This window comes from Hakea prostrata, chromosome 10 (assembly GCF_041222555.1).
Source record: "Hakea prostrata isolate BN-2017 chromosome 10, UWA_Hpros_2, whole genome shotgun sequence".
Classification (NCBI taxonomy): Eukaryota; Viridiplantae; Streptophyta; class Magnoliopsida; order Proteales; family Proteaceae; genus Hakea; species Hakea prostrata.
In genome coordinates, this window is record NC_142609.1 from 6,630,880 (window position 1) to 6,649,039 (window position 18,160).

Here is an 18,160-nt window from a genome sequence, read left to right on the forward strand (position 1 = left end):
TAATAAAATATTCAAACAAGGAAAGTGGGATTTTAAGGGGGACACTAATGTGACGTGGAATGAGATGGCTATGTATATCAAGAAGGTGGCTAAAAATGTCCTAGGTGAATCAAAAGGAAAGCTCAATTCTTATAGAGAGACTTGGTGATAGGACAGTGAAGTTCAAGTTGCCATTAGGAATAAGAAAGTAAGTTTTAAGATATGGCAAAAGACTAAGGATGTTGAGGATCTTCAAAGGTATAGGTTGGCTAGTTTTAATGAAGCTAAGAAAATTGCAGGAAAAGCAAGGGAGAAGAAGCATGAAGAGTTATTAAGTTTGGCACTAAGGAAGGGGGAAAATCTATTTATAAGATAGCTAAAATAAGGGATAGGAAGAGTAGAGATCCTGATCATGTTAGATGCATTAAAAGTGGAGATGGTAAAGTATTAATATGTGATGAGGATATTAAGAAGACATGGGAATTCTATTCTCTAGTCTACTAAACGAGCACACTTCAAGTATCCGTGTTTCGGACAATTACACCATCCACCAAGGCACCAATTTTCGAACATATATATGGAGAATTTCGACATCCAAAGTAAAAGAAGCACTAAGGAGGATGACATTAGGCAAGACACAAGGTCCTGATGAAATCCCAATAGAAGTATGGAAGAGTTTAGGAACCCATAGGCTAGTTTGGTTGACTAAGTTGTTTAATAAGATTATGAGCACAAGAAAAATGCCAAATGAATGGAGAAGAAGCATCGTGATTCCAATTTACAAAAATAAAAGAGATATTTAAAACTATAATAACTATAGAGGCATTAAACTGATGAACCATACTATGAAATTATGGGAGAGAGTAACTAAAACCTATTTGAGACATTTAACCTCACTTATGGAAACCAATTTGGGTTTATTCCGGGAAGATCTAAGACAAATCCTATTTACCTATTTAGGAGACTTATGGAAAGGTATAGAGTGTAGGAAAGACCGTCATATGGCATTTATTGACCTAGAAAAAGCTTATGATAGAATTCCTAGAGCGTTAATTTGGCAAGTACTAGAGAGAAAAAAGGGTTGCAAACAAATATGTGGACATAGTTAAAGATATTTGATGGTTCAATGACAAAGTGTAAGACAATAGGGGGACAAAGTAATAAATTCCCAATTGTAGTTAGGCTACATCAAGGATCAACTTTAAGCCCATATCTATTTGCACTTTAATGGATAAATTAACCAAAGACATTCAAGATGAGGTTCCTTGGCGTATGTTTTTTCCAAATAATATTGTGTTGATAGATGAGACTTGAGTAGGGATTAATACCAAGTTAGAATCACCTAAAGCAGCTTTAGAATCAAGAGGCTTTAAACTAAGTAGAACGAAGACAGAATATCTAGTTTATAACTTTAGTCATGATCGGGAAGACAATGAGGTGGTAAAACTTGATGATAAGGAGATCCTAAGAATGATTGTTTTAGGTACCTTGGTTCAATCCTAAATAAAAGAGGTGATATAGAGGATGATGTTGGCCAAAGAATCAACATAGGGTGAATGAAGTGGAGAGGTGCGTCCGGGGTCTTGTGTGATCGACATATTCCATTAAAGCTTAAAGGAAAATTCTATAAGGCCATCGTTCAACCTGTATGATGTACGATGCAAAGTGTTGGGCTGTTAAAAAGAATCATATAGATAAACTCAGTGTAACAAAAATGAGGACGCTAAGATGGATGAGTGGCAAAACTAGGATGGATAAGATAAAGAATGATCATATTAGAGTTGGTCTGGGAGTTGCTCCCATAAGTAATAAGCTACAAGAAAGCCATTTGAGGTGGCACGGCCATGTTCAATGGAGGCTTATAAATAGCCCCTGTACAGAGAAATGATATAATCCAAATTGAAGGAATTAGAAGACCTAGGGGCATACCCAAGATAACCTTAGGAGAAGTGGTGAGAAAGGATATGCATACCTTAGGCCTTGTATCTAGCATGGCCTCAAATAGAACTAATTGAAGGGCAAGAATCCATGTAGCTAACCCCATTTAGTTGGGACAAAGCTTCTTCCTCTTCTTCTTCTTGTTCAAAATCATCCCAGGGGATTTTGTTAAAACCCTAACGTTACCTTTCTTATCCAAATTATCCCAACCCATTTAGATTTTGTTAACTGAGCTTTCCCATACCTTTTCCAACACCCAAGTCATCCCAAATCCATCCAAGACCATCACATAAGATATCCATCAATTCCACAATCCACCCAAATATACCCAAACCATCCTAGAAACAACCATGACCTAATTATTAAGGCCTAGTTTGTGCTGGTTCTAATCAAAGAGGATCCTGGAAAAGTAACCCATACCTTTGGGTTACATCAGTAATCCTCCCAAAGCACAAAAGTTGGGCCAAGAAGGTTCTGTCAACCTGAGGGACTTCTTGCTGTGCCTGTATGTACATTGATCTCTACAATCTCTCAAGCATAGTTCTGCTGCAACTGACTAGCTCCTTTTCAATCTCTGCGTCTTCTTTGTGCACAGAATGTTTCAGACATCTCTGCTTCTGGGGGAAAGGTTCAACACACTAAAATTGCTGTTACATCTATGGAAAAAAAAAAAAAACACACGCACAAAAAAGGAACCTTGTTTTACCAAGGAAGGATGACTAGAACTATTGGAACTACTAAAATCATTTAGGTGTCTTTGGCAGAACAAGGGAAGGTGACATTAGTGAATCTTTGCTAATCCTGGAAATGAAATGACAAAGGTGATATCCAGCTCTATCTGGTCAAGCTTGATCACTCCTTCCTGGCAAAATGACGATGATGCTAAGATTTTACCAAAAGCCCTGGTCATGTAAGAGCCAGCTAGCTGCTGCAGTAATAGGGGTTTTCCCAGCAACAGTTCTTGGGAAGAAGAGGTGGTGATGGCTGGGTTAGAGAGAACGGATAAAGGCCTCAACTCCTGATTCTTAACATGGGTCTAAAGAATCATTGTTTTAGCTAGTATAGTAAACTCAAACTAAGTGTACAACTTTGTAAAAGGAAACTTTGAGGTAGTTAATCAGATAAATTTCCCAAAACTCTTAAGCCACAATTAGTGAACTCATAAAAATGAAGGTTCTGAGTACAAAACTATTTACATGGTTCAAGATCGACAAATTTCAACACACCGATAAATTCAGTATAGGGTTAGGGTGCACTAATACATCTTCACATGTATCAGCTGATATAGCTTGATATGTCTCGATATATAAAAATACAATTGATACATTAAAAAATCATTTGCACTCATCAACTCAATACAACTGCTATTCCAATTTGAAAATGAAGAACTCTCAACCAACAGTCTCAAATGTTCCATTTAATCTTGATTTTCCACACTTTGAACTGAAAAACTAATTGAGGAGCCTCTTGAGCATTATCTCTCACATCTTCCAATACTCTTCATGGCTACAAACTACCGCAGTACGTAAGAAACCTAATATTTTGTAACAATGTCAATTTAATGCACTTGTTTGAATTGGTTAGATGCTATTCTCTCATCATAGCGTTTATGCATGACACTTGTTATATACTATTTATTCACTTTTTTTTTATTTCAAAAGTATATATTTTTTTATATTTTGACCATTTTCAAGTGTTTTTGCACCATGCAACTCCGATACGAGACGATATCTGCATGGTATACCCTTTGTGTACAGTGATGTATAGTTTTTTTATTCATCAAACCTCATGAAAAACTGGAAAACATATTTTCTAATTCACAAAACACTTCAGGTGATTCGCTTTTAAATCTAATACAATTCATGATAATGTTTATGATTGAAAAGTCGATCCAATTTCTACCCCAAAATTCACAGTTTTCCTGATGATTTCCATGGCATCTCAATATTTTATTTGATTTCTCCAAAAGATTACTGAATATCATGAAATATATTACTAACTGACCTAGATTTCAAAATATTCCTCATTATTTGTTCCCTCAGTGAGAAGCCCATTCTGACTGCACACACCCATGTCACCAAACTTTGTGGAATTCCTAACCAATAACTAAATCAATCTTTCTTCTGATATTTGGAACTAAACGAGAAATTACCTCCAAAACAGTCTTCATAAAGCTCTTATATTTCTCAGGCATAATTGACTCCATTAAAGCAGAACCGCACTTTCGTATCACAATTTCCAATATGACTGTGACCTATCAACAAGAACACACAATTAAACCAAAATTTCAAGAAATGAATACATCAACGGACATGATTTCTGGTTTACCCCCAAAAAAATTCGAGACAATGCATTTGAAAGGAAAGCAAGTCAATTGCACAATATTAGCACATGCCTTTGATCTGAAATGATTTCTTGAGACAGATGACCATGGGATAATCCCATTAACAATGTCAACAAGAAATTTTTGTAGGTCTTTAGCATGCAAGCAGGAAACCAACACTTTCACAAAGCCCAAAGCAGCCTGTTTCAAGCAAAACAGTCATATAAGCATGAAAATTGACAGAAACACAGTATTTTAGAGCTTTCTGTAAACTTACTTTTATAACTTCCACCGCTTTACTTTGAAGTATAGCTAAAACAGAAGGAACCAGATCAGGTACTGAAAAACAGACATCCACGTCCTTGTACATTAGTAAAGAAAGTGCAGAAACTGCTCCACTTGTTATCTGAGGTGATGCACCAGAAAGGTATCCTATCAACTGGAATGTGCCCAATCAATAAAGAGATTAGAAATTTAAGACAGCAATCATTAAAGCCAAAAACTCAGCCAGAAAGTCAGTGTAATAGCAACCGGTACTTGTGCAGTTGTGCAAATGAACGAAGGAGAAAATAAGATAGGGAGAAGGAAGAGAAGAGACAATAAAGACAAAACAATTCCTGGTCAATTAGGATGTCAAATTACACAAATCAACCAGTCTAAGATATATTTATATCACTAAAACAATGCTCAATTACATACAACTCCTTGTTACACAAATCAAGGACCAATACACCCTTGAAACATAAAAAGCAATAGCTATATACCCCTACTGACACAACCATCAGTAGCATAGAAGAAAATTCAACTGAAATTGTCAAAATGTCTGCATTTTCCAAAAACAAAACGAAATTCCATGTATTTCAGAAAAGTGTCAAATTTCGACCGAAATTTCGAAATTTTTGACAGAAATTTCGGAGATTTTGACCATTTCGGTGGTTTCGACCGAAATTTTGACCATTTCAACATTCCAACTTGTTTTTCCTTAGTTTTTGTTGATTTCTATCCCATTTTCACCTAATTTTCACGACTCCGCCTTCAAACACCTCTTTTGCTCATGTTTTGCCTCCAAACACCTCCTAAGCCACAACAGCCACAAAAGGAAACTCAGAATGTGAAGCATGAGCCATACCCAACAGTTCCAAACTTCCCCTTTTTTTTTTTTGCTTTGTTCATGCCTTAAATGATCTTGTATTGCCTTGAAATTAATATATGTTTAGCCTAGGACTATGATTTATGATTATGTTTTGTTAAACTTATCTTTTTATTATTTGCTACCATTTTTTCATTTTCTAATTTTAAAAATTATTTTCTAAAATTATGTATTTTTATTTTATGTATATATGATATATAGGCTTCAACTCAATATATGTGAGACACCATCACTTGATCTAGTCGATCATTTTATTTTGTTGACTTCTTATATATGTAACCATTCCACCAAACAATTCATGTATACTGATGATTATATGTCTATATGCAATACAATTTGAACTTGTTGGAACCAGTCAATTGTTAGTATACTTGAATGATAAATTTTCAATGGTTTTTTTTTTTTTTTGGCAAAATACTAGTTCCATTGTGTTTATTATGCTTGAAATAAGTAGTATGCAAGAATCCAAATCATTTTAAGTCCATATGAGGCTCGAAATAGAAGTTCCAATTTCCAGGAAGAAAAAAAAAGTGTCCAGTTTTGACCAAAATTTTGACCGAAACATCAAATTTCGGCCTTTTGCAAGGTCGAAATTCATGTCTTGGTCAAAATTTTCAGTAGTATTATCTTTATAACACAGCCTCAATCAATTTAATGAGGTCCAGTTAACCAAGAAAGTGTCAAAACAACCTTTTAAAATAAAAGGGTCTCCTATAGTTTGGTTATGGTGTCCTTCAATGACCTAGTATGTGCGAAACTTCAATGGTAAGGCTATGTGGTGGTTTAGGTTATCCGGTAAATAATTTGGGATCAACCCAAACTGCTGAAGAAAATTTGCCAATTGGATGATTTCCTTGAGAGGCAAATGCTCTTTGCAATAGGAAGCTGAAGTTTATAGGTGTCCAAATGGGATGTAACTTGTAGTGAATGTAGGTAATGATGTAAGAGAATGATCTTCCAAGTTTGGTGATGTTCCGATAGGTGAATTCGCCTAACACTAAGTTCTTGGTTTTAGGGCACTGTTGTGCCTCGAAAATGGCTGACTAGAAAGGCTTCAAATTAGGATCGAACCTAAGAGAGTCTGGGGGCACGCAGTGGTTTAAATCTTGAACAAAACTGATGGATAACTCAAGATTTATGAGGTTTCTTGAATCTGGAGGCAAATAAGGCTCAGCTACAATTTCTCATCATAGAACAAATCAATACAAATTACGAGGGGGAAAGAAGGTAGTAAGGAGGAACCTTACTGCATTTCAATGGACGAAGACATTATGGGCATGGCAGCCTAGATCCACAACCTAAAATAAGATTCTTGGACTTTAACCAGCAAGGACTTAAAACACCTAGCAACTAAGGCTGGACTTCAAGCACCAAAACAGTCCTGGACTTCAAGCACTAGACCAACCTTCAACCAAGTAACAGAACTCATAGCCAAAGCTGAATCCCATAGACTCTCTTCTTTGTCCTTGCATTCTTCCGTCAAGGGAATATAACTAGGCTTCTAAAGCAAGTTTGAGTACATTAATGACTTGGAAGTCCCAATGAAAAAAATAGAATCAAATTTCTCCAAATCCTAGAGACCACCTAAGATTCAAAAAAAAAGTAAATCAGATTCAAAAGTCTGACATAAGGACTAGTGGTGGTGAAATAGAGCTGGACTTCTGATACCCTGCCACTCATTAGCTCAGCCAGGCCCAACCTAACCCTGACTTTGAAAGATTAGAACCAGGCCCACCCTAATTGACACTAATCAGCTGGGCTGGCTTGGGCCAGGTTGGTTCTGATTGGCCCTAATTTCTATGTACTAAAATTAAAGGAAAATGCACCCTATCAATGGTGAATAGAGGGCTAAAGTGAAAACTCAAAATAAAATAAGGGTACTAAGTTAAGCTTAAAATCAGGGTCTGGTTAGACCAGGTTGGGTAGGGCCAATCACCAATGACTCAACCCAAACCCAACCACCCCAGACTTGGGGCGTGCATTTATCAACCTTAACCACCCTCAAGGTTGAAAAAAGTAGCCTACGCCCTACTTCGGCTTAAGCCGGCTTCAGGACGTCAAGGCCAAATTCACACTCCTAACTGAAAGGACAAACAGGCCCCCCATAGTTTGCCAGAATTATATGTCTGCCAAAGCTTAACCGAAAATTAAAAGAACCTAAAAAAAATAACCAAGTATGGGGACTATTTTCCTACTGATACTAATGCTAGGCAGTATCCAAGACAAAATTTACACCCCTAACTGAAAGGACAAAGATGCCCCAACTTAGTCGGCCAGAATTACATGTGTTCCAAAGGCTCACCAAAAATTTAAAGAACCTAAAAGTCCGAGTATGGGGAATTTTTTTTCCTACTAATACTAATGCTAAGCAATAGCCTTGCTGTTGGGAAGCAGCTCCAATAGCTGGGCAGCAGCCTCCACATGCTGGATAGTAAAGCCTAAAAGCCCTATTCTTGAGCTGGTCTTGCATCAATTCCATCTTGAAAAAAATTCGCCTCAAATTTGGTAGTGATGCAGGGGAGTAACACGTGTATGGCAGCTTTGACCTTTCCCAGACAGTACTCTTGCAAAGTAGGAATGTTAAGGTTGAAGTCTTCAATTCTGGAAGCTTCTACTCCAATGAACTATGGCGAATGACAAATTCAATATATTCATGTTCAAAATCAGCAATCATACTCTTTGAGTTAACCAACTGCAGTTGGTATTATTGTCTTGATCAAACCTCCATAGATTTGGTAGTACCATATCTAGTCTTCTTGTCCTCTTAGCAAATTTGTGGTGGGTTTCTTTCAATTAACTCTTCATCTCCTACTACTTCAGCTTTCCTTGTGTGCAACTGGGCAGTGATGTGTTCGACATGTGGCACTTCCAGTGTTGAAAGTATAAACTTCAAACAGTCTATTCTTTGTTGCCATATTCTGTTGTGGCACTTCAGTCTCAGCTTCAATGGGTTAGCAGGGCTTCCATAAGATATTCTTAATCTCAGCAAAATGAAGCCTGACTGAATTGGTGGCAGCAAGCTGTTCAGATGAGACTATGAGAGCTCTTGCATTTTGAAGCCTGCTTAGCTGCAAGCTTTTGGATCAACTTTATCAAATTCCAAAGTATTGGTTTTTCCATTGCTTTAATATCACTCTGATGTTGCCTCAATTGAATGAGGACCAGTTAACCAAGATCTTTTAAAGAACCAACTCAACTGGGTTGAGAAAAATTCAGGGTTCACTGCAAGTTGATTAGGGTGTATCAAATGCCTTTAGGGGTGTTCAGGGTTTAAACAAAAGAACGATAGTATGTGATTGAATGACATAAAATTAGAAGGAGCCAACAGGGTTGATATTTGATAAGAGGTTAGAAAGCAATCAATATAAAGGATTATGGATGGTTTCTCGAGATGGGGTGATATGGGGTAAACCTTTGAGATGAGGAATAGGGTTTTCAGGTGTAGAACTAGGTCAAGCTTGGATTAAGTCTAGGATGTGGGTATAGGAGATGTCCTCCAAGTTAGGTTAGATTCTGATCAGTAGTTTAAAAGAAATGAGGTTTCTCGACTTTAGGATTTCAAGATTTTGAAATTTCAAGAACTAGATAGTTTCTAGGTTGGATGGTCAGAATTGAATGTAACTTGGTGTGAAGTTAGGGATGCTGTATGGAGATCATGCTTAGAGTTTGATGGTCAGATTGGTGTTGATCTAACTATGAGTTTTTTGGGTTTCCTGGAGAGTGATAATTTTTATGAAAACTAAAAGAAAAGGGAAAAGAATGCAGTGGGAAGTGCTGCCATCAAGTTTACCTAAGTGGGGAGCTTATTCTTCAAGTGCAGATGAGGATGGAGTGAAGAATGTAGGTTGAATCCCCAACCACAGATGATCTTGGGTACTGCTCACCAAGAACCCAAAAAGTAACCACCTTAGATGTTACTCATCATGGGTGCTGAGTAACCTTAATTTGGATCAGTCAACTTATAAGAAAGGCAGCAAAAGCTGAAGCAATTATCAAATTTGGTGTGTATTTTTCCCATCGATTCAGGAGGTAGGGTTATATAGCTGATTAAACAGCATACTTGGATTCCCTAGCACTGTAGGACTTTAATATTCAGAGTCTAGGGTTTAGAGTTGATGAAGTGTAACCTAATTGATTTCAACAGTCCAGAAGAAGTAGTTTTGCGATTGACATTCTCTTATTGGCTGCAGAAGTGTACTACTGTACTGCAGTTGCAGAATTTTGGCAGGTTCATTCATTGGCAGCAAAATAGTTTCACTTTCATTAATAATTCTTAGATGACATAGATGTGTAATTACACAATTTATGCTAGTTTGCAACCCAACATTCATGTTTCTTTCACCAAATCAAGCACAAACTTCCTTTAGGAAACAACAGTTCAATTTACTCTCCATTCTACAATTTCATCCTGATAGACACTAATTAAACAAAGGGGAAGGGGGGGTGGGCAGGGTGGGAAGGAACTCAACTAGCAAAAGAAATTTAGTAATCTACTGGACTTGGAAACAAACTCTAACAAAGAAAGTGACAACCAGGAAACCAAAGATTCTAAGTAACTAAACTACAAAAATTAATAGATTAAATATTTCCCAAAGTAACTAAATCTCAAAAATTAAAAGATTACAGATTTCCTACAAAAATATCAGATAATCCTACAAGAGCAAAAACCCCGTTATGGACCCAGTTCTCAGTTTGGGTGTTCTCAGTTTGGGTTCCCAAACAGTTTAGGTCCATCGATGAAAACACTCAATTGCCCCCTCCCCCTCTAATGCCTTGAGAAACTTAGACGTGTGACAGCTATAGACAGTTAGACACAATCATCTGAGGTATAACCTTTAACCGTCTATAATGAGAAGAAGTCTTGGAGAATACATCTCAGAAGCAAGTTAGTAAAGCTAGTTCGAAAAAAGAACAATAACAGTAAGTTCTCAATTTCCTACAACCTCATAATGCATAAGAGAATGCCCTCTGGATCAATCTGATCCTGCAAGTACACTAGACTACAATTGCAATAAGAGAATGAACAGAGCAATGAAAATCAGAATATAGTGCTAGCATAAGTGAATTCAGAGGTCAGACAAGGAGCAAAAAGCCAGGAAACAGAGGTGATTACTACCTCACTTAGAACCAAGCATCCTTCCACTAGTCGTTATCATCCACATCATGATAGAGTTTGGATGGACCACAACAGACCCCCACTGTGAAATATATTCCTATCATCACAGTATCACACTATGTAGGACTTCAAACCTACTACAGTAATAACTAATAACTAAAAGTTTTAAGAGTAGTTGAAGCAATATGATACTACAATAAATCACAGTGAACTTTGATGCAGAACTCATCAACAACACTATCTATATGTGGACAAGATAATCCTAGAAACTGTACCCACAGAATAAATTACTTGCAAGGAGGGAAAATTAAGTAGTTACCATAATGAATAGTCGCTGATGAGGTTCAGGGTCGCCAAGTGAAGAGTTATGCAAGCTGGAGCTTATCATGAACAGTGTATCATAAGCTACTTTTCTGACTTCTTCCTTAGACTGCATAACCAGTGAAAAAATAAACTGTAAGCACAGTGATGGTTATATATGATAATCCCAATTCTAAAATAGATAATATCTTTTCCTCTTCTTTTAGTTTTTATATTTTCTTAGTAACAGTTATGTACATGCATAACATCTCTAAATTAATATTCAATTCCTCCTTCTCTTTTAGTTTATATATATATATATATTTCTCTTTCTTGTTAGGTGAAAAAACTCATCTTCCAACTGAGGCGAGCTTTGTGCCAAATTAGTTTTGGTGAAGCCCGATTTGCATTCAGATTCTTCGTCCAACAGCCCAGATTACCCTGAGATATGTACGGTGTTGATTATACCTCAGTTTAGGGTTTTTTATATCTCCCTCTAAAAGCCTTGGTGGGTTTGCCTAGACATCATGACAACTATGATTCTTTATCTCTTGTTCCAGTTTCTATTTTGTAAACTGTAGGATAATCTCAGTGGTTAAGTCAATAGCTACCTATTTATGTAATATCAACAAGATATTTCTTTTAAAAAAGTTTCTTAGTTTCTATTTTTAGTACTCTTTGACGTTATTTATTTAGTAATCCAGCCTTCATTATTACAATATATGTAAAAGGAGCACCAAACAACCTCTACTACTCTGTGCTTCCTCCATTGTGAAGTTGATGGCTCCCATGGTGAACCAAGCAGCAACTCCAACGTGGTCAATTTGGGTTGGGAAAGCTGGTGATGCCATCCTCCCACGGGACTTGTGGCAAAGACAGGTCTTGTTGACCATTCCTTCTACTACTAATTTTTTTTTTAAATAGTTGTGTCAGTCCCAGCAAGCAACTTCACTCAACTGTTATCGATCATTCGGTGATTTTTAAACTTACTTTCTTCCGTCCTATTCTTATTTCATTCCTTCTGCTACTACTTACTTGTATTCTGCAGGTATTTGGTAGTTTTCCTGCACTGTAATTTCTGTTTTACTCCATAGCTGGAGAAACTTCATTCCTTTGGTCCTTCCAATCCAGCCATTGGATCATTGGACAGACTTCATTATTTTGATATCGTCTCTACCAGCCACACTTCCTTTTCTGGTCACACGTTTCACCTAGCCATCAATTTGTTTCAATATTTTAAACACAGTCCAACTACTGAAACCTCCATTTCGACCATAGTTTCAGCCCCATCAATTTTCTGCCCAACATTCTCATATTTTGTTCACTATGCTACATGTTTTCTAACAGGATTTCTAATATTTGCCTCTTCAGCCTACTGCAAAACTTTGTCAATGTATCTACAAAGGAATCATTGATCTCTAAATGTTTAAGAAGTTACTTTTACATCCCCTAGAGTATAGAATTCGACAACAATATCAATTAAACACCAAGAAAAATACCACCAAAGGTCCTCCAAAGCTGAAAATAGGAACAGGGAAGGTCCTGGCAGGAATGCCTACATTAGAATTCCTTATAACAGAGCATACAGATTTGATAATCCCATCCTCAATAGATATGATGAGGATGAATTACCGCCATTGAGAAAGACCACATCTTAATACAACTCCACATAACTTTGAGGAGCACATGCAAGCTTTCTTCAATAGAAGTTACAAACATAGAAGACAAGAGGAGTACCTCCCATCTAGAGGCAGCAGCATCCCCATTGTCAAAGAACAAAATCAGAATTTTTCTCAGATTCGAATTCCTAGTATTCAGAATGGTGATGAAACCCTAATAATATTTCCCAAAAATTCATACAAGAATGCAAGAAATAACAAGATAACACTGATTTCTATGGTGCCAGTCACCCCCCACACCTCACGGTGTTCCCTCAGCCTACGGCTGCCCACAAGACTCTCCAAAATTTGATTCTCTCTCTCTTTCCCTCTTTTTATTATCTCAAATAACCCTAACTAACCCTCATTCCACAAGGCCTCATCCCTAGGGTAACCCTAACTAACCCTCATTCCACAAGGCCTCATCCCTAGGGTCCTAACACTACCAACCCCTCGAAAATCACCTTGTCCCCAAGGTGATGGAATTGTTGAAGTTTAGTCGTATGATGGTGCCGCATAACCGTAGTAATTCAATATCGTCCTCCCAGGCTGAATAACACACCCATTGCTCAAAATCAGACTTGGAGCTTCTTCTTTTTTTGCCTGCAACGAAATTAATCCCCATCGCACCGCTGCATCTCAAGGAGCCTGCGTGCAGCTGTTGGAAGACGATGGATTTTTCTCAGTCGCTGCAACCCCAACGTTGCCGCCTCCCTTTCTATTCTGAAGTTCAGAGGTTGAAGACAATGGTTCCGCAACTTGTTGGTTCGGTTGGACCATTTTCTGGCAAGTTCTTGGTTCAGGTTTGGGTTTGGGTTTTGACCCGTTTGAGTTATTTGGGTTTAAAGTAATGCTGAAAAGGCTTGGATTTTGGGTATACGAAATGGGCCAGGCCCATGAGTGATGATGAAAAGGAGTAAGGTCCAAATACTTAAACCCATGGGTGAAGAGTAATGGGTTGATCGTTGGTTTGATTGTATGGATTAGGTTATAAAACTGTAATAGGCCCAAAATATTTCTATTAAATTGGCTAGACATGAACACTTAAAATCATGGGTTAACAAATATGGGTTGGATATTGAGTTATTGAAATACGATGGGTGGGGGGTTAATGGAATGGGTGGGCCCAAGGGGGTTTCTTAGGAAAACGTACGGCCCAATCTTTGAACTTGGATCTCTTGGGCTCTAAATCTGATTCTATGCATACCTGAATTGGGCCCGAATTAGAAGCTCCTTGGCCCTTAATGTTTGAACCAAACTGATTGACCGGTTTGGGTTGAGCCGAACCAACCTCAAAAACCCTAAAACTCCACCGTCTTCTTCCTTTCCTGTGAATAGAATTTTTGGCCTTTGCAACTTGCCGTCGATTGTACACGGCCTCCTTGTATGCTTCTTCACTTCACTGCATCTCGATTTTATAGCAAAATATTGCTCCTCCACTCTGGTCCGGTAGCTATCTTCACTCAATCCTATCTTCATCTTTTTGCTCCACGTTTGGTGATGCGTGACTTCCGTAGCTGGCAGTACTTCATCCTTCATTCGATACTTCTCAACCTGGTTGTTGTCTATCTCCAAATTTGATGTCGGTTGTCTCTCGTTGCTAAACTCACACCTCAGGGCTTCTTTGAATCCCGTCCAAGAAAATGTCGTCCAATTCTTGTGATAGATCCAGTCAAGTGCCTCTCCTTCCGGATGTTGGATCGCTACCCCAACCACGCTCTTCCTTGATCCGGTTCTCCCCGAGAAGAGAAGACCCTCAAAATCCATCTCCGAACTCCTCCTTCACCCGAAAACGAAGGCGGGCCATCACCTCCCCGGATCGTTCAGCTCCAATGCCAATTGATAAACCCAATAATATTTCCTAAAAATTCATACAAGAATGCAAGAAATAACAAGATAACATTGGTTCCATGGTGCCAGTCACCCCCACACCTCACGGTGTCCCTCAACCTATAGCCGCCCACAAGACTCTCCAAAATTCCATTCTCTCCTTCCCTCTTTCCCTCATTTATTATTTCAAATAACCCTAACAACCCTCATTCCACAGGCCTCCATTCCCTCACCACGGCTGCCCACAAACTCCCAAACATTCCAAGTGGGACCCTAGGGATGAGGCCGTGGAATGAGGGTAGAAGGTTACCCAGGGATGAGGCCTGTGGAATGAGGGTAGTTAGGGTTACCCAGGGATGAGGCCCGGAAGAGGGTAGTTAGGGTTATTTGAGATAATAAATGAGGGAAAGAGGGAGAGAGAGAGAATGGAATTTTGGGGAGTCTGTGGGCAGCCGTGGGCGAGGGAACACATGAGGTGTGGGAGGGTGGCACCATAGAAACCAATGTTATCTTGTTATTTCTTGCATTCTTGTATGAATTTTTGGGAAATATTATTAGGGTTTCTCAATTGGCATCGAGCTGACGTCCAAGGAGGTGATGGCACTGCCTTCGTTTTCTGGTGAAGGAGGAGTTCAGAGATGGATTTTAGAGGTTCTTCTCTTCTGCTGGGAGAACCAGATCAAGGAAGAGCAGTGGTTGGGGGTAGCGATCCAACATCTGGAAGGAGAGGCACTTGACTGGATCTATCACAAGAATTGGACGACATTTTCTTGGACGGGATTCAAAGAAGCCCTGAGGTGTGAGTTTAGCAACGAGAGACAACCGACATCAAATTTGGAGATAGACAACAACCAGGTTGAGAAGTATCGAATGAAGGATGAAGTACTGCCAGCTACGGAAGTCACGCATCACCAAACGTGGAGCAAAAAGATGAAGATAGGATTGAGTGAAGATAGCTACCGGACCAGAGTGGAGGAGCAATATTTTGCTATAAAATCAAGATGCAGTGAAGTGAAGAAGCATACAAGGAGGCCAGGTACAATCGACGGCAAGTTGCAGGCGGCCAAAAATTCTATTCGCAGGAAAGGAAGAAGACGGTGGAGTTTTAGGGTTTTTGAGGTTGGTTCGGCTCAACCCAAACCGGTCAATCAGTTTGGTTCAAACATTAAGGGCCAAGGAGCTTCTAATTCGGGCCCAATTCAGGTATGCATAGAATCAGATTTAGAGCCCAAGAGATCCAAGTTCAAAGATTGGGCCGTACGTTTTCCTAAGAAACCCCCTTGAGCCCAGCCCATTCCATTAACCCCCAGCCCATCGTATTTCATTAACTCAATATCCAACCCATATTTGTTAACCCATGATTTTAAGTGTTCATGTCTAGCCCATTTAATAGAATTATTTTGGGCCATTACAGTTTCATAACCCAAAACCTAATCCATACAATCAAACCAACGATCAGCCCATTACTCTTCACCCATGGGTTTAAGTATTTGGACCTTACTCCTTTTCATCATCACTCATGGGCCTAGCCCATTTCATATACCCAAAATCCAAACCTTTTCAGCATTACTTTAAACCCAAATAACTAAAACGGGTCAAAACCCAAACCCAAACCAAGCTTGAACCAAGAACTTGCCAGAAAATGGTCCAACCGAACCAACAAGTTGGGGAACCATCGTCTTCAACCTCTGAACTTCAGAATAGAAAGGGAGGCGGCAAGGTTGGGGCTGCAGCAACTGAGGAAAATCCACCGTCTTCCAACAGCTGCCCGCAAGCTCCTTGAGATGCAGCGGTGCGATGGGGATTAATTTCGTTGCATGCAACAAAAAAAAAAACGCTCCAAGTCTGATTTTGAGCAATGGGTGTGTTATTCAGCCTGGGAAGATGATTTTGATTTACTACGGTTATGCGGCACCATCACACGACTAAACTTCAACAATTCCATCACCTTGAGGACAAGGTGATTTTCGAGGGCCGGTAGTGTTAGGACCCTAGGATGAGAGGCCTTGTGGAATGAGGGTTAGTTAGGGTTATTTGAAATAATAAATAAAGGGAAAGAAGGAAGGGAGAGCATGGAATGTTTTGGGAGTATTGTGGGCAGCCGTAGGCTGAGGGAATGAGAGGCCTTGTGGAATGAGGGTTAGTTAAGGTTATTTGAAATAATAAATAGAGGGAAAGAGGGAAGGGAGAGCATGGAATTTTGGAGAGTCTTGTGGGCAGCCGTAGGCTGAGGGAACACCGTGAGGTGGGGGGGGGTGACTGGCACCATAGAAACCAATGTTATCTTGCTATTTCTTGCATTCTTGTATGAATTTCTAGGGATGAGGCCTTGTGGAATGAGGGTTAGTTAGGGTTACCCTAGGGATGAGGCCTTGTGGAATGAGGGTTAGTTAGGGTTACCCTAGGGATGAGGCCTTCTGGAATGAGGGTTAGTTAGGGTTATTTGAGATAATAAATAGAGGGAAAGAGGGAAGAGAGAGAATCGAAGCGATGAAATTGAAGGAATCGACTACAATGTTCATTGATTTTTCTCACGTAATGCGGTTCAACAATGTCCTTCAGAAGGCCATATCGGATGAGTATCTATGATTCGAACCGTACCTGAAGAATGCTTGCAAAAGGTTTGTGATGGTGCAGAAGCCGACCTTAATAGCTGATGACAACCCCAACAAAGACATTAATGTAGCCTTCTACAACATTCCTCTTCTTAAGAGATTGAGGGATTTGGGGACCTCTAATATCGGAAAATTAGTTTCAGTGACGGGGGTGGTCACTCGTACGAGTGAGGTGAGACCGGAGCTTCTACAAGGGACTTTCAAGTGCCTGGAATGTGGCAGCGTAATAAAGAATGTCAAACAGCAGTTTAAATATTCTGAGCCGATTGTCTGTACCAACGCACACTGTCTTAATCGAATGAAATGGGCTTTGCTTCATCAAGATAGCAAATTTGCGGATTGGCAGAAGGTTCGGATGCAGGAAACCACCAAAGAGATACCACCAGGCTCCCTTCCTCGATCTATGGATGTCATCCTTCATCATGAAATTGTGGAGCAGGCCAGAGCTGGCGACACGGTAATCTTTACAGGTTCTGTTGTTGTAGTACCAGATGTTTTGGCATTAGCATCACCAGGGGAAAGATCAGAATGTCGACGAGAAGCTTCCCAGTGCCACAATTCTGCTGCTGGCCAGGAAGGTGTTAGGGGTCTTAGGGCTTTAGGGGTGCAGGATCTCTCCTATCGCATGGCCTTCATTGCCAATTCAGTACAGATTTCTGATGGTAGGAGGAACAGCGACATTAGGAACAGAAAGAAGGATATGGGGGATGATGATAACCTGCAGTTCACGGCAGATGAGTTGAATGAAATCCAAAGGATGAGGAACACTCCTGATTTCTTCAAAAAGCTTGTTAACAGTATTGCTCCGACTGTTTTTGGTCACCAAGAAATCAAACGTGCTATCCTGCTAATGCTCTTGGGTGGTGTCCACAAGGTCACCCATGAGGGTATCAACCTGAGGGGGGACATCAATGTGTGCATTGTCGGGGACCCAAGCTGTGCAAAGTCTCAGTTCCTCAAGTATACTTCAAGTATTGTTCCAAGATCTGTCTACACATCTGGAAAATCCTCCTCTGCTGCAGGTTTAACAACAACCGTGGCTAAGGAACCGGAAACTGGAGAATTCTGTATTGAGGCTGGTGCTCTAATGCTTGCTGATAATGGCATATGCTGCATTGATGAATTCGATAAGAAATAACAAGATAACATTGGTTTCTATGGTGCCAATCACCCCCCACACCTCACGGTGTTCCCTAATAATATTTTCCAAAAATTCATACAAGAATGCAAGAAATAACAAGATAACACTGG

General features: G+C 39.4%; 2 protein-coding genes across 2 annotated transcripts in view; one reads left to right on the top strand and one right to left on the bottom strand.

The window, feature by feature from the left end:
- The window catches only part of LOC149001758 (ARM repeat superfamily protein), a 58,154-nt gene that overhangs the window by 3,919 nt on the left and 36,075 nt on the right, over positions 1-18,160 (bottom strand). The window contains exons 13-16 of the mRNA XM_089138084.1: positions 10,826-10,936; positions 4,518-4,679; positions 4,313-4,441; positions 4,070-4,171 (exon numbers count right to left, since the gene is read on the bottom strand). Of these exons, the coding sequence (XP_088994210.1) occupies positions 4,070-4,171; positions 4,313-4,441; positions 4,518-4,679; positions 10,826-10,936 (504 nt within the window). The remainder of the gene's footprint in view (positions 1-4,069; positions 4,172-4,312; positions 4,442-4,517; positions 4,680-10,825; positions 10,937-18,160) is intronic.
- Positions 16,782-18,047, top strand: LOC149001759 (DNA replication licensing factor MCM6-like). The gene has a single exon (XM_089136986.1). It carries the CDS (start codon positions 16,923-16,925, stop codon positions 18,045-18,047), a length of 1,125 nt encoding a protein of 374 aa, XP_088993112.1. The 5' UTR covers positions 16,782-16,922.